Below are 17,290 nucleotides of genomic sequence, written 5' to 3'. Positions count from 1 at the left end.
TATGAATGGGGAAGGGTGAAAGCCTTAAAAACAGCAGTGACTAAATTCTGCATTTGCCTTTTAACAGTGCAGAAGACTGCCATAAATATAGATCAGCAGGGAATCTAGCCCTCTCAGTCTACATAATTTCACAATTTCCTTCTTCGGCCTTAGAAATTTCTTGGCAAAGGCACATATCTGCTGTCCACTGATTGATCACATTTTGTCTTATGGTCATTTGTCAGTCGGATTTTCTTGCCATCTTTGCTTTACAAATCCAGTCTAATTCAAGTATTTAGGACCTGACTCATAAGCTTTGATGCATTTGCTCTTTTTTTCTTTTTGTACATTTGTGGAGAAGAGTTGCCACTTCAAATTTCTGTGCACTTTTTTTTATGATTCAGAGCTATAAAGACTCGGAGCTTTGAAGGGGTCTAGCTGTAGGACAGCACTCCCTCCCTAACATGGCCCACCATCACTCTTGTGAAATTAAAGAACACACAGAAATTAAAGTACCTAAAAATAGCACACAGCACTTGATCTTGTTTGTTTGACAGTCCTAGTAGCCTATTATTTTGTAATTAGTTCTGATATGGTTTCAATTTTTTATTTAAATGGCAACTATCAAAATTCCTGGAAAAAACATCAGAAGCACAGAGAAGTATGTGGTGTTTCTATTTTCATTCTGACTTTAATCATTTCTTGATCTTCATCCATTTTGACTTACTTTGTTGCTTCATTCTATCTAAATGCTGGGACTTTTCCACCACTAGCACATGCTCATGAAAGTGAACTGTTTCAAATGGTCTTGTTATGCAAATTCACCTTTTAGTTTTGAAAATAAATTCTGTTTCATTTTTGTCAAAATCCCAAAGTCAACAATAAGGAGAGGAAATGATCTGTCATGCAGGGTTTGGGGGATTTTGAGCTATGCTCCAGGTGAGAGCTCAAAAATAATAAAGGGTCTGGTGGAAGAGCAGCTATTGTGTTGCCACTACCATCACTTTCCTTTCCAAGCCAGAGGCAAGATGCCACAAGTTTAGTTTCTTGCTTAATTACCAGGTTAAATCAGCTCAGACCCACCTTTTACTGCTATGTGCCTAGCATGGAGTGTAGAAAGTTCACCTCCTTTACTCACAGTCAGCTTTCTTTAGATTTAAAATAATTAAATATCAGCTGTAGTTATCTACTTGAGGTATGTAGAAAATTACAGTAGACTGTACACTATGCCAAAGTACAGAATATATTGTAATAGGTTTACTGTCAAACAAAAGTGGATCTGTTTAGATTCAGTAGACCAGGAGGTCCCTTTTGTTTGGTTGTATTGTTCCCACAGCCCCCAGTTACACGGAGTAGCAATAATACTAATTCTGAAGTCCTTTTCTACTCCCAGTACAATTAATACAAGGAATGATTGGATTTATCATTAATGTAGCATACAAAGAGATTGCACAAACCTAGATGATCATTTAGTTTTGAAAAAAAAATCTTTTGAAAAGAATGTCAAAACTTGAGCTATCATCTATACATGGGTTCGACTTGGCTTGTCTTGGCTAATCAACAAAGCCATCTCATGCCACACATTTTGATGATGGTTGTACACGTAACCCTCATGCTAACCACACAGTATCCCAGTTAAACCAGTCTGAGTGACTGAATCTGCCCCCTGAGCCTTCGCTGTTTCTGCCCTCCAGTAATGCCTTACCAAGTGCTTGACAGCAATCAACCTTACTACTCACCTGTATCCACTGGCAGGGATGTAGGCAGAGGTGATAAAATAAAAGGAAGTAGCACAGTGTCACATGCAAATGATGTTGAAACTTTGCTTCTCTGTCTAATGGCTTTGCCTCATAACTCATCTCAAAATGCAACCAAACCACTGACTCACAGTGTTTACAGCTGAAAGTAGATTTCTCATTGCTCTTCTGAGGAAAGCATAGAGGAAATTATTCTGTCTTTGTACAGAGAGGAAGAAGGACTTCTTTGCAAAGTGTTGTCCCTCAACATTGCTTGAAGATTGTGATGTTTTTTTAGCCTTTAAATTACTCTTCTGCTTTACACCTAAAGAGGTACGACTGGAATCTTTTTGTTCTGCAGTAGTTCTTTCAATTCTTATTTGTGTAAAAGTAGGGATAATTGCCACGAGCTTTCACAAATATGTTTCTGAAATAAGAGAGAGTGCTTTTCTGTTTGTTTGCTCAATGATTTCCTGGCAACAGTTCCCTTAGAGCAGAGTGAGACTGTACCAGCTACAGAGAGCCATTGGTACTGAACCTTTTCAAAATGGCTTTTTTTTTTTTTTTTTTGTGTGTGTGTGCAGGTCACAGAAGTTATGAGAAACATCCATTTTTAGTCTGAAGACAAAAATGCAACTACAGCTTTTTAGTGTGCTGAGAAGTTATACTGGCATGGGAGAAAATACCCTTTTGAAAATGCAAGAATCCAAAAAATTATATCTTGTTCTGTGAGTTTCTTATTTCACTTGTCTACTAAGTGTTTGGAGGCTTACACTGGCTGAAAATTTGGCATAGATGCTTTCATCTGGACAGACAATAAAATTCTCAGGATTTAGTTTTTTTCAGCATATGGTTATAAATATAATTTATTTTTTTCATCCTGTAATCTGAACACGTCCATTTTGTTCAAAAAGAAGCCGAAAAAACTAACAAGAAGCCAAACAGGTGTAAGCATTTCTGCTCCTTGTGATGGCAGTACTAACACTGGCTATCTGAACATCAGTGCCTCCAATGATATTTTTGTGCAGTCCTTCACTTGACTTGCTAATTGAGCATTTTTTAGCATTCTCTCTTACAAATTTCCAGAGAATTTTGTATCTACTTCTTCAATTACATGAAACAAGTGCAGCCTTAGTGACCTTATTTTCCTAGCAAGAGAGGGAGAAAGCCCTGAGAAATATAGAAGTGCTGTTCAACTTTGTGAGCTCACCAAATTTCTGTGTTATGGTGAACTGATGCGATCTCATCAACAGGAGCCTGGAAAGACCCGATACCTTTCTGTCAACGTGTTTTCTTGCTGTTTCTTTTGTAAATGGGCTGCCAAGGGCTTGACTTTTTTGAAATGGGAAATTACCTGGCATAGTGAGAGCCCAAAACTGTCATCTCCTTCTGTAAGTGTTGGTTTAAGCAAGGTAGATGGGACTTGCAAAACTGAAAGAATGCAGAGCAGCTTCTCCCAGCTTGTGTTTCTTCAGTACAGATGATCTGTGGAGTCCTTCCTGACGCTTCAGGAGAGCTAGAGCAGTGCTGAGGTATCTGAGCAGCTTAGCCCAGAGGTCAGGCCAGGGCAGTGGGAATTAGGGATCCTGGGACTCTTCCAAGGCAAGTTACTTAACCACTCTCCAGTCACATTTAATCCCTGGTCTGAAATGAAACTTATTAGTTTTATTAGTATTTAGAAAATATATGCGAATCATGGATGCAAACTCCTCAATAAATGCGAATTCTTATAATACGCCTTACTCTGACATGGAAAAGAGGTACAAAACCAGCTCTTTAGCCACCATTCTGGCTGCCTCCTGTTGTTGAAAGTTGTCTAATGAAGTTAGAGAGACATGGAGCATCTCTGTTATCCATGGATGTTCTTTAGTACTGGGGAAAGGATAGGGCTGTTGATATTACCCTTTATTAGAGCAAATTATATGAATATGTATGCTAGTCCAGGGAAACTATATCTTTATTTGAGTGGGTCTGGACAATTGCAGCTCTTGTAAATTAACTTTTTTTTTTTTTTTTTTCCCTCTGTGTTTAAGTGAGGAATAAAGAAACTGGAGAGAAGAGACCGACTCAGAACTTAAAGCTCAATTGTATCTAGAGCTCCAAATCCTGCAGATAATCACTGATATTAATAGTTTTCTACTGTTGTGGGTAATCCTGCCGATTTCTCAGGGAACAACTCAGAACAGCAAAGCTAAGCAGGGTCTGGAGGGATGGAAATCTCTCAGGTTCTGTCTGCTCCCACCACTGTGCAGCCGTGAGTCCCACAGGAAGGTAGCTCTGGGTCTGTGACCTGCCTACACACACAGTGGGCTGTGTGATGGGCAACTTGCCCGTGACACTGTAATGCACTGTGCCTGCTGACTGGCCGTGGTTTGAGAGCCACACACCTCAGCCTGAGTGCTGGAAGAATGCACTTTTCAGAGAGGGATTCGGAGCAACTTATTCCAGTGTGTTTTGTGAAAGAGTAATAATCTCAAAGAAATGTCATTGCTCTGAGAAAGCTCCTGTTCAAGTGAACTTGTTAAGAAATCTGCATTTATTTATGAAATAAATATAATATGAAATATTTTAACAGTGATTGTAGTGGCAAGCTTTGTAAGGCGCAGCATGTATCATTCTGTATGTAGGAAACTTCAATAAAAACATTTTGCTTACAGTCTTTGTACGAAAGATTACAAGTTATTTAATTGTCTCTGTCAAGTAATATTTGTTTTAAAGACTGGAATTATTGTGCCTTCAAGAGAACATTCTTCTGATAGAAGCAGGTTTCTCAGGGAAAGGAACAATTTATTATCTATTGTTCAGCTTTTGGACTTGATTCTGTTACTTGCTGCTGTCCTTTAGTGAATGTATGCTCAAAGCCAAAGAGACAAGGCTTTGCTTCTCTTTGTTGCTGAATACTCTCTCCTCTGTCTTCTACCTGAATTACAGTACAACATGAAGCAAATCAATGTTTTATCTATGGTATCCCTAGTACTTAACAGCACACACCTCTAAAGGGCCGTTTGCTCTGCAGCTCCAGACTTGTACCGCAGTGAGTGGGAGTTGTGTAACTGACTTCAGGGGTTCATGATCGAGCTTTAAGTGCAGTCACCTTACTGGGAACCTGGAATTTAAAAGAATGGCTCATATCTTCTGAGAAGAAACATTGTGCAACTTCTGCAGGTCATGCAAATCATGCTTTTCCCCTTTCTTCCTCTCATGGTGAGTCAACAAACCTTTTCCTGACAGCAAAAACAATGGAATATGGCTTCAAAAGCTTCAGTGGAGGCTGTGGTCTTCATACGTGACATACACTGCCACTACAAAATGCTTGTTTCATTGCAACAAATGTTGGTGCAGCTCTGGGGAAGGCCTGCACGACGTACAGGAATAAGGAGAACATGATCTCAAGACTAAGCTAGAGGAGTGCTAAGAATAATATTAATCTTACAATCGTGGTATTAAGCTGAAGAGATTTCTATGATGGGATAGACAGGAAAAATGAAGAGTCGGGACAGTCCTCCATGTCTGAGGAGGGTGATTTAGGTTGCATCTTCAGGTGCTGTGAAGTTCTGTAGGCCAAGGTAATCCTAAGTAATTCACTGCAAACTCTGTGCTGTGACAAGCAGCCCAAACCGCTCGTCATCTGTCACTTGCTTTTGATCTCCTGAGGTATCGTAAGACACCTGTCCGAAACCGTGTAGAATAACAGTAAATGTAACTCCTAGGACTCAAAATGAAAAGGATGTATTCTGACATGCATCCTTCCTGACTGGAAATGAAGAACACTTTTCACTGAGCTTTAAGTAGTTGTTGATGAAGTATTTCCATTGTCTTTGACATAACATTTGTCTTATAGCATGTTTATTTTTCAAAATGATGAAGAACAAAAAGTCACAAAAATGTGCAACTTCTGTGCAAAAAAAAAAAAGACTTGATTTCATAGGATTTTGAAAAAAGATAAGTTCCATTTTGTGATAATTTGATTTTTGTCCTTTTGTGACCAGAGCTTTTAATTTTTTGTTCTCCTAATACTTCTGAGCTTTGCTTGCAAAGTCTCATCAACTGTAAGAATCTGGGATGAAATCTAATAATTTAGTTTGGGACTGTGTTTGAAGAAGAAAATTCCTCCCATCTCAAAGTCTATTTTTCAGAGGTTATCTCAGTGCTCTGGACTTTTCGATTCATCCACAGAACTTGGCACCTGCGGGTATCAGCTGGCTGCTGAGAAGAAAGCCATATAGCAGAAGGGATCTTCCCAATCTTTTCTCCCTTTGCTACAGCTGAGAAATTTGCTCCTGTGACTTATTTTGGTCACCTAGTTCTTCTACTTGGATTTTATGTATGCGGAATGTCTTATAAAAAAACAAAACAAGTAAAACCTTGATGCCCACAGTTTTGTAGAACAGAAACTTAACTGTGTATGCAAGGCATTGTATTTAGATCTTTCCTTTTCTTTCCTTATTTCTTGGAATAGAAAGGTTGCTAGGTCAAAATGTTAAAGGAGCTGTAATTATTTCTGCTACGGTTTGGGTTTGTACGTGTGCATTGTGGCAGAGCTGTAAACCCCCCATTTTTGTCATGGTTTTGTCTCTTTATTGCTGTCTCATCGCTGATGAGCCGGCTGATTAGTAGGTTGTTTAATTTCCTTTTGTCTTTTTGTTTTTAAGTCTTTACAAGAATGTACAACACCCCAGTAACAATGGCTAATTTTACAAACTGTGACAAAAACTTATCCTGAGGAATTTTTTCCAAGGTGACACTGAGACTTTCTGCACAGTTTGCAGTCTTCAGCTTGTACTGTGGGCAGATTAGCCTGTGTCTTTCAGTCTGTAATATTCCTTTGGTACAGTTACTTCTGTTCTCTTTGATAAGAAATTCATCTGTTTGCTACAACATCAGACCAAAGACAAAACAGGTCTCCCTTTTGCAGTTTTATTTAAATTATACATCAGGGATTTGAAATGCTGTGGCTAAAATACTGTAGGTGCTGACCACAAGGATCATCCACTTCAGATGTCATGCACTGAAAACTGGCATTTTTTAAACTGGTTTTAGTCACTGCAGCCAGCGAGTGAACTTGCCTACTTGTTGGTCAGTCTTTACAATTTCTGTTGCAGTAGGAATCTTCCCCCTGCCGATCCCCTTTTCCTGCAGAGGGAATCCTTAGCCTGGGAGACCAGGGAGCTATTCTGTTGGAGGTGGTAGATGAGTTCAAGGCAATGGTTTGCTACGAGAATGTCTCAGCTGTGTTTAGACTCAGGAAACTTGGAAAAGTTGAGATTCAAATAGAGGTGAGAAAACTGGCTTGGGCCATGCTGAATGCTCAGTTCATCACTGACATTGCTTAATTACTGCCCTCCGCTCCCCAGATTCTGTGACCGAGGTGTATTTGGTGCCTTGCTGATGCTTTGGGATAGCTTTGTGGTGTGCAAACGTCCTCTGCTTTGCCTGCAGCCAGAAGAAATTTGGCAAATCACTGTAGTTTCCCCAAGGACTTGATTTTTTTATTTCTTTCTACTTCTAGGTGTCAGTCAGTCTCTCCGCCACCTCTTTTGTCCCCGCCAAGAAGCCCGGCCTACCCCCTCAGCGACAGTGAGGACTCTTGCCGCTCTACCCGGCTCACCAAAGCTTCCAGCTCCAGGCTGCGCCTCAAGGACTGGAGCAGCCGCCCGGCCGCGCTGCGCAGCACCTCCACCAGCCCTTCGGACACCGACTCTCCGAGCCACCCTCTCAAAGCCGTCAGTGTAGGCGCTTTGGATAAAAGGTTGTCTGTGTTCAAGTCTGAGGACCAAAAGGAGACCCCAAAGGAGGCTCAGGATGGGGACGCAATAGGGAGCCATCCGCTCGCCCGGAGCACTCTTTCCTTGGGCACTGCTGCGAACTTGAGGAACCTCTCCCTCAGCCGGGCGAGCGTCCGCTCCCAGGTGCTGGACATCAGGCAGAAGATCACAGAATGGGAGTGTCGCCGGGAGCTGTCTCCCAGGATGAGCGTGTGTGCGGACAAGAGGGATGCTGGGGAGAGGTCAGGCAGCGAGAGCTGCCCTAGTGTGCTGACGTCTCCCTGCAGTGAGAAGACATTTGATTTCAAAGGGTTTAGAAGAATGAGCCGAACGTTTTCGGAGTGCTCTTACCCAGAAACAGAGGAGGAGGAACTGCTGGACAGGGATTCCTGCCATCGGGTAGAAAAGAGACCAGGCAGGAGCGAGCCTCCTGCTGCTGCTTTCCTCAAGGGCCACGCGAGGAAGGAGTCCTCTGCTGTGCTCAACAGAATACAGAAGATCGAGCAGGCACTGAAAGAGCAGCCTGGCAGGGGCCTCCCCCAGTTACCAAGCAGCTGTTACAGTGTTGACAAAGGGAGGAAAAAGTCTCTGAGTACTGTGGAGGGACTGGGTGAAAACCTAAGTAATAGCAAAGGAGGGAGTGTTATTTTGGGGGGTGAACCAGAAACACCCACTGAGGTTGAGAAAAGCATTAAGACAAAACAGGGGGTTACTGCAAACTCTGCTGACCCTAAACTGCTCCTCGAAAGCCCCGCTAACACCGTGGTGAATCCTGTACCCAAGCCCAAACGCACCTTTGAATACGAAGCAGACAAAAACCACAAAAGTAAACCAAGCAATGGCCTACCTCCATCTCCTACTTCTGCTGCTCCTCCCCCCCTCCCATCCACCCCTGCACCCCCTGTGACCAGACGGCAGAAGAAAGAGTCGCGCTTTCACAGAAAATCCCAGAATAGGTAAAAGTCTAGGAAATGTCTTGAGCTCGATCTTCAAATAAATAACCGTGGTGTATTATTTTAGTAGCAATATTTCAAATTCTCCCTCTAATAGGATGCTTTTGACCTGAGAAATGCTAGGAGTTGCTTGCAAGACAAGTATTTTTTCCACTGGACTGCTCTGTTGGGATGCACTGGCAAAATACCCGTGCATAGCTACAATTTTGGAGTTCTCCATCCTGCATTCCTTGATCCCTGGAAAAGTCTTCAGGTCCTTTTGGCACAAATGCCCTTACTTGAGATTTTTAATGGAGCAAAATTTCATTATCTTCTTGAAGCAGGACCATAACTCATCTGTTGTAGTCCTGTCTGCCTGTTTACTGCAAGATATATCTGCAGAGGGTTTGTGTTTCCAAAGCTTGTTGTTTGTGTTTCCAAAGCAGTTGTGTCAGTTTTATGTGACATTGGTGATTTTCTATAATTCAGTGCTTAGAAATGGTCATAAGTTGCTATCAACAGCTGTAGAGGATTAGTGTTGAGAAAACCATATTTTAGCACAGAAGGGACTTTATATATTCCTGAGTTAATGATGAGCAGAGTATATGGCAACATTTCCACAGCAGTCTGTGGAGTTCAACTTGTTTTAATTACATGATTCCCATTGGCTTTTTGGAAAGGGTAAAACTTATTCTGCTCTCCATTTAGAAAATTGTAGGGATAATTGTTGATAAAAAAAAATCAAAGTGTTGTATTTTGAACATTTGTTCAGCTATCTGTGCATGTGTACAATACACACGCAGCTGAAACTTAGTGACAAGCTTTGCAAGTAGCTGTTAAACAACATCTCAAGTGAATGCTGTGAATTCAGTATCTGGTGTTTGATGTTGGCTCAATTGATTACAAGTTTATGTCAGCACAACCTGACCTGAAGTGCTCTGGGGCAGGAAAAGGAGAAGAGGAGCCTTCAGAATCTCTTCTTTCAAGAAACACCTGTTTCTGAAATGGGTCAGACAACTCTGCTGGTGTACATTGCTTCTCCGAGAAGGAGAGGGGAGAAATGTGGAAAGCCAAGCTCTGATTAGCAACAATTATCTTTGAGTCATGGCAATAACCTCAGTTAGAGGAAACAAACCTAGATTTTAACAAGAATTTGTGAAATAAGCCTGACCTCATTTTGTTCACTGCAGCATATACAATGCACAGAAGCTGGACAGTAATTTTTAAATGTTGAGGTATAAACGGTAGCCTTTATTGGAAAACTAAGGGGCAAATAGTAAAATGGTCTGGGTAAAGTGGCAAGGTCTGTGTGGTGGGTGGGAAGAGGAATGAATCACGAGACGATTCTTGCCACAGAATCTCCTTGTGGCCTATGTCTAAGTGATCAAAGTCAGTCATCTCTGAGTATATGCTCACACTTATTTTGACCATACAAGTCATCTAAGACCACAGTATTTTGGTATGATTAGTTTTTGAGATGAAGTTTTGAAACCTCTTTTCAAGAAGAAGTGCAAATCATGCTTGTGCCTGCTGTTCTGCAAGCTCAGTCTCTTGTCATTGCTGAGTTAGACAACAAATTTGTACAGACTGCACTGTTTGGCCGTGGAGCCTCAGTCCTAGATGGGGTTGGTAGGCATGAGTTCAGTGCAAAAACAATGTTTATCAGTTTAGGTAATGATTAGCTGAGTGTAAATTTTAGGATTTGTGGTGCTATCATGTGTATCTCTGGATTCTTGCAAATCAGTTTGACATTTTGCAGGTTAGGTTTCTATTTGCTTGGAACATACGTGTGGTTTACGCTCACTGGAACATCAAGAGAATGGACAGTTGATATTTATTCTTTTAATATTTTGGTTGAAAACAGCTTTTCTGGTGGCTATTTTAACTTCATAATACAATGAAGATGAACACTGGCCCTGGTAGAGCTAACAGTGCAAACCATATACCTCCTAACTTCAGTGTAGGTAGTGCCCCAGAGAAACCAGAGCTGGGCAAACTGGAGAACGGGGAGGGCGTGGACAGCAGCTTCTTGCAATCTGCAGGACTCTCCTGCATGCAGCTGGAGGAGTTATGATGCCAAACCTCCCATCCACAGTGACAGGAGAGAGCACAGGAAGGAGGGACCAAGACTCTCTCCAGGAAGCCATCTGAGCCAACTGTCCCTCACCTTCCTGCCAGAAAGGCCAAATCTTCAGGGCCCAGCCTTCACCCAGGGTTGCTCATGCACCCCTGACAGCCTTTATTTATATGCTTTTATTTATATGCTTTGTCCTTTGCTGACAGTGCTTGACACAAGCTGTCCAAGGGAGATGGGTGACTTCTACACACTTGTATCTGCCTTTGGCATTTGTACACTGCTTTTTATGTTAGGATGTATCTGAATGTTCAAGACATGAGTATTTTCAAACTAAAGTTTACATCTGCTAAGGCAACTGGTGGAGGAGTGCTTTCCAGATAAACGCCTTTTTCTTGAGGAGAGGGCCCTGTGTTTCTCCTGGCAAGCACAAAACAATTTCTAGTCTGATGACTGTGCAGCTAACTTACTATGTAACTGATGAAACATATTCCATACTTTCTGCATATTTTCTCCTTCTCTGTATAAAGGGGATAACAATACTTCCAACCTCATAAAGGTATCACTGTTTTTTATACTGACTACTGCTGTCAGTACAGGGCTTGAGGGTCCTCTACGAGTCCTCTTAAAGCACGATATGTGATTTATTTTTTAGTTAATTTATATGCATTTCTTAACAAACAATTGCTCAGCAAAGTGTTTGAGTCATTTTTACATTCTAGTTACTAATTACTTATTGTTTTAACTTCAGAAAATCCTTTGAGTTTGAGGATGCATCAAGTCTGCAGTCCTTGTACCCTCCCTCCCCAACTGAAAATGGGACTGAAAGCCAGCATAAATTTGGATCCAAGAGCACTTTAGAAGAAAATGCCTACGAAGACATAGTAGGTAAGAACCTGTTGCATTATATGAACTCACACTGGGTTATTGAGCTGTCGTGGTCAGGCTGTGCATTGCTGAACATATGCCCTGTGCAAGAATATTCAATGCTGACAGCAAAGAGAGATTAAATGAAAGGCAAATGATTCTGTTGTATCAGAGCAGATGTAACTCTCAGTCCACACACAGGAGGTCTTGATTCTTTAGAACTTTGTTGAGTGGTATTAGAGACAGCCTGGTCAGGATTTTTCATGCTTTACAAGAAACAAATATATATATATTTTTAACAAAGCCTTGGCCTGAAGCCTTGAGCGATGTAAAAATGTAAAGTGAAATAGATACAGAACTATCCAACAGCAAGATTAACCTCAGTGGTCTTGTGTGGTCAGCTTGAGCTTTTCAGGACTTCTGTGGGGACTGCCCCAAAACAGTTGCATGTAGCATAATTCCTGGTCTCCCCTCAGTCCCAGTTGTTGGTTAAAGAAAAATTAATTTCCTTTAGCTATAGAGCCATCAGGAATGCACAACGAAAATACTGTTTTGATTAAGCTTCACAAGAAAAACATGTTTCTTTTGGTCTTAGAAGGAAATGTATGGCCTATGCATACATTCTTTTAACATCAAAAAAGTTGTTATAATTACTGAAAATTGGGCAGCCCTTCAGAGCACAGTTTTTCCACACAAGTGATGAATATCTGCACTGTTTTTAACTCTTTCAGTGTTGTATTATTGCAACAAGTAGAAAGGGTACTTCATTTTACTTTGGACAAATCTTTATGATGAATCTTTATGATGAATCTTTATCTACTGCAAACTGGAGGGCTACCAAAGTAGTCAGGGGCCCTACAGCACATCATCTAAAGAGATACTGAGGGAGCTAGGCTTACTTAGTCTGGCAAAAAGGAGGCCCAGAGGCAATCTAATGTTGCTTACAAATGTCTGAAGGGCAAACAAAGAGGATAGCACAAAAATCTTCTTGGTCATGGCAGTTGATACAGCAAGGGACAGTTGCCATAAATTTCAGCTTGGGGCTCTTTGTCTGTCTTATCTAAATTCTGCCTCTGGTTTGTCAGCCTCAGTGAAATCAAGACTTCACTCTTTCAGTTTTCAGCTGTACTCTCCCTCTGTGCCATTCAAAATAAATGCTATCAGAACACCAAAAATGCTTTTGTTCAGTGTCTGCTTATAAAAATATGAGAGCTTATGCAGATACTAAAAAGATTTTTCTGTGGAGAGCATCTCCATATGATCATCAACCGTCTCCATGAACAGCCAGACCACTGTCCAGTCCACACTTGACAATGTATTGTGCATTACAGTGCTCATCTTTGCTCAGGGACTACCGACATGCTGCCACATCTTAAGTGTAATGTGTTTGCTTTCCTTGATTTGGTTTGTTTAAAAAAAAAAAAAAAAAAAAGAAAAGAAAAAAAGAAAAAAAGTGCAGGACTAGTAAGAATCTTTCTTCAAATGAGAAGAAATCTTGGGTTCAATGAAACAAAATGACAGTGGGCTCTTCCAACTCACAGGAACTCTAAATTTGCTTTCTGCAAATTATAATTTGGGCTTTTTGTCAGGGCAGTGGGAAGAGAATGCAAAATTTCTGATCTGTGGACAAACACAGAACTTCATTGTTTTGTATTACTTTTTAACAGTCTCATTCCAAAGCACTTCATTCAATACAGGCAGTGAGGGGGGAATAAAAATTCAGTGTAATTCTTATAAACTGTCAAATGTGATTAAAGACAAGCCAAAGTAGTTTGATCTCTGGCTTTAAAGAAACCAATGTAGTTTTGCATATCACATCTGCATAATTTATACCACTAGTGCTAGACCCCTGTCTCTAAGTAGCACTCTTGTACTCATGTAAACCAGGTGTCTGTAAGAGCGAGTTTATTTTATAGACTTATGTCTGCTTCAAAGCTAGAAAGAACTCTGCTGCTTTGTATTTTCTTTGCAAACAGTTGTCCTACAAGTGGTAGGGTTTTTTTTTCTCTCTCTTTTTTTTTTTTTCTATAGCTGGTTGAATATCCTTCCCTAAACGCTTGTAGGTAGCTAAAATATTGTCGTTGTAGCAATAAATTTAATAAAATCTCCCTCACCACCCACAGAATCAAAACTTTTAATGCAGATATCATCTATCAGAGAGCACCGTCTAAAAAGGAGTATATAATGTTAAACACCTACAAGGTGCTGTGTGGGGTACTGAATGCTCTCACTCAGGCTAGTCCAATTATCAAAATGCAGCTTTTAAGCATATAGGTACTAGGAGTGGAGTAATTTTTTTCTGGGATTATTACATGACCGCATCATCTGATGCACACTAAACTTTTATCTTTCTCCTGGTGCCCTTACGGTGTTTCCTTCTTTAATGGTGAGGACAATGATGAACTGCTGTGGGTAGTTTGTTATTTTGAGAGCTGACTTTAAGACTTTTTATTTAAGGTACTTTAAAACCAAAAATCATTGCTGTTTGAAATCTGTGGATATAACGAACCAGAGACTTTGTTTAATTTTGTAATATTTAATTACATTTTAATAAATAAAATATCTGCATGTTAAGTTCAAGAGAGGTACTGGATTGGAACATAATGATCCATTCTGCATTAATCAAAAAGCAACGGCATAAAGGCATACACATTCCTAATATTAATCAGAGCTGTATTCCATGTGCAAGGAACCATGTGGACTTCATTCATCTTCTGTACTAGCATTCACAGGAATGTGGCAGTCATAGTAAACTTAACATTGTTTTGCTTCTTGTGGTTTTGAATGAGTCTTTAATCAGACAAAAACTGATGTGGCTTTATGAATCCAGTTGGGGAAACCATACTTGGCTTTGTGCAAATTCAAGAAACTATCATAGTATTAAGAGATGTCTGAGACAGTTGCTTCTGCTGTGTTTGTGGACAACAGTATTTCCTGTCATGCATACCATATGGTTTCAGTATTCCTGTCTGTTCCACTAAATACAGTTGAGATATTTGAATATTGTCATTTAATCCCTGCTGTCTCTGAGGCATTTTTCACCTGACATCTAGAAGAAAGCACAAAAAAAGTTGAAGGAAAGTAAAGGGAAAGCAAGGTTAAGGGAATAATATCAAGTTTGTCTAAAGAAAATCTAGTAAAAACATGTGAATTATGGTTTGTGTTTGCAAGAGAAATTGCATTCACAATTTTGAAATTAAATAATAAGGAGGAAATCTGCTTTGACAGGGGTAGCATTCTTACTGCATATGTAACTCATCAGAGTGCTGGACACAGTAGAACAGGTGGGAATCTCCTCTAAATCTATCTTTCATTTTATTTCTGCCCATCAAGCTCTTAAGAGGAGGAGCGCAAGTGTCTGCCCCTGCCCTGGGGAAGTTTGGTGTTTCCTTGGCAGCAGAGCCCCTAGGAACACCAAGACTGGGCACACTACCATATGGCAGCCAGGTATAGCCTGGCCTGGCCTATGCCAGGAGTTTGGTGGCATGCCAAGGGAATTGGTATCAAAACCTGTGTTAGGACTGCTTGGTGGCAGGTCCTGCTGCTGTGCTTAGATCTCTCCTGGAAGTCATGCCTCTCTCCTTTAACTTTGTGGCTGATACAGTCAGCAGTATGAGGCTCTTTTGTTCATTAAATGCAGGTATTTTTTCAGCAGATGTTTTAGGATGTACAGTAGAAGATGGAGCCTAACAAATACCTTCTGGCTCCAACAGCAGAAATGGACCTCTGCCTGGGCAGATGGGTTAGCTGTTAAAGAGGGACAGGTAACCTAGGCAAGAGGAAAGCCAGTCAAAGGTGTAAGGGTCAAGCAACTGGCACAAATTCCCATGGGGCTTCAAAAACAAAAACAAACCACCAACAACTTTCCTCTAAGTAATGCCATAGTTAATATGCAAAGTTAAAAGTTGAAATGTTTTCATGTTAAAGCTGGGATTCAGCTGTAGAGTTTCGGTTCTGAAAGAGCACAGGCCTTTAGATCTGGGGTTTGATATTGTCCACGGTAATAGAGGCCAGCTTTGAAAGCTTGCGCTGGAATGCAGTTCCATCTTCTCCTCATTTCTCCCTATCTCCACATCACAGTTTCTCTGTGCGCCACTGAGGAGACTAGAGACAATTGTCACAGCCTTGATGGGGATGCAGACTTCTTTCCAGCTCTGAAATGCTCAGAGCCATATCTTGGGTTCAGGCCCATCTCCGGCTGTATTTGTATGTTGAGAAGTAACTGATGAAGACTTTTCTGGAGCCTCTGAAATTCTCAGTCAGATGAGTTAGATTAATTCATATTGGCGTTAAATAAAAGGTGATAGTTAAAATGTGTTGGAAATCTGGCCATCTATGGAGAGGGAAGAATGAGAACAGGGGGCAAACAAAGGAAGTGAGGCAATTAAAGGAGAAGCAGCTGCAGACAGCTACTGTAACTGCTTTGAAAGCTACAGCTCAAGTAGTCTAGAAAGTAAAGCAATGTGCCCAGAAATACTGCTCTGGAATCTCTGTAACTGGGATGAATTTCTGAGTGAGATCTTGCTGGTGGGCTTCTAATGGGAGCTTACGGAAATCTGCAGTCCTAGGGGCAGCTTTTTTACACACCTTCCTGCTCTCTGGTTCTGTTCAGTGTCACATTAGGAGATGCTGAGCTCTTCCAACTGGATGTTTCTCTTGACAAATACATTTTGCATCTTAAGAGGAGTTGGAGAGAGGATAACAACTTAATCACTGCTTCTGGAGGCATATTATTAAACTGTTAAAATTGTCACCTAAGGTGACTGAGAAGTGAAACTGTGAGATTATATGCAATAATTTATCTGTTTTCCTCTTTGTCCATTTGAGTATCTCGCTTCAGTTTGGGGAGAATTGATTTCTTATTTACTTCTGCACTATAACAGGACAGCTAGCTAAGGGTTTGCATGGGCCTTCTTCACAGTCAGGGACCTGGGTGAAATATAAACCATTATAAAGCCCCAAACATGTCAGATTGGTACCAGGTCTAGAAAAGTTTTTTGTTGTTGTTTTGTTTCATTTATTTATTTATTTATTTAGAGTAAATTTGTTTCCCCCTAAGTCTTATGTTCAGGTTATTACTCAGGAAGCAAAATATCTTGCTTTTGGCGTACGCAGCTCTTCTTGAAATTAGTGGAGGACAGTTTGTTGCTGTACTTGGGTAAGTACAGTCTTTTCCAGAGACTTGAAAATGGCCCGAGTTGGGTCTCTCAGCTATTTCACAACACATCAGAATGCATAAGAGAGGAGATGGAGCAACATGTCTCAAGTCAGCATTATTAAGCAAAATGTCAGGGCAGCCTAACCCAGGTGGGTGCCTGAGCAGTTAAAATAGACAGGTGTGAACCTACAAGTAGGATCCTGAGTGCGTAGGGAATGTGGGTGATTTAACCTTCCCTCTGGAGTCCAGTTCTCAAAACAGCATGGTAAAGCACCTTGTCTCTCCTAAACAGATTAGTTGTTTTGCATTCTGATGTAAGCTGGACACAGTACATGTCATGTAACAAATGGGACGATTTAGCTGCTTTACCGAACCCTCCATTAAGTGTGCCAAGAGCTGCAGAAATGATGACTGAGGTCCATTTGGAAGACATTCCTGCTTGAAATTGCTTTCAAATTAGACCGTTTGCAAAGTTCTTCCAGTAAATATAGAAAAGGGTTAGAAAAAGAGTGAGCTGGGGCTCTTGATGTTTCCAGTAAAATCCCATCGCCACATGCCACATTATCCTCTGTCATATTATCATACCACATTCTTTTCCATCAGATCATCATCTCACATCAAAATGGTTGTATGAATCTGGGGGAAACTGGAACTGCTGGGCTGCTGTGGAGCTGAAGCAAACTTGGAGAGAATGTACCTCTGCCAGCAGCGTTGTGCTAGTCCCGTCTCTGAAAACACTTTGGGCTTTTAGTCAGATGCTTATCAGTAGGTCTCCGGAT

At 40.9% G+C, this 17,290-nt stretch overlaps 1 protein-coding gene across 5 annotated transcripts in view; it reads left to right on the top strand.

The window, feature by feature from the left end:
• The window catches only part of DENND2B (DENN domain containing 2B), a 160,235-nt gene that overhangs the window by 91,298 nt on the left and 51,647 nt on the right, over positions 1–17,290 (top strand). For 4 of the 5 annotated variants that reach the window (XM_082761703.1, XM_082761704.1, XM_082761705.1 and 1 more), the window contains 2 exons: positions 7,225–8,436; positions 11,238–11,374. In XM_082761703.1, the coding sequence (XP_082617829.1) occupies positions 7,225–8,436; positions 11,238–11,374 (1,349 nt within the window). The remainder of the gene's footprint in view (positions 1–7,224; positions 8,437–11,237; positions 11,375–17,290) is intronic. The other variant, XM_082761707.1, reaches the window with a different exon arrangement.

Source organism: Aythya marila (assembly GCF_965140915.1).
Source record: "Aythya marila genome assembly, chromosome: 5".
Lineage (NCBI taxonomy): Eukaryota > Metazoa > Chordata > Aves > Anseriformes > Anatidae > Aythya > Aythya marila.
The sequence above is the reverse complement of the archived record's forward strand: the minus strand, read 5'-3'. Positions and strand labels throughout refer to the sequence as shown.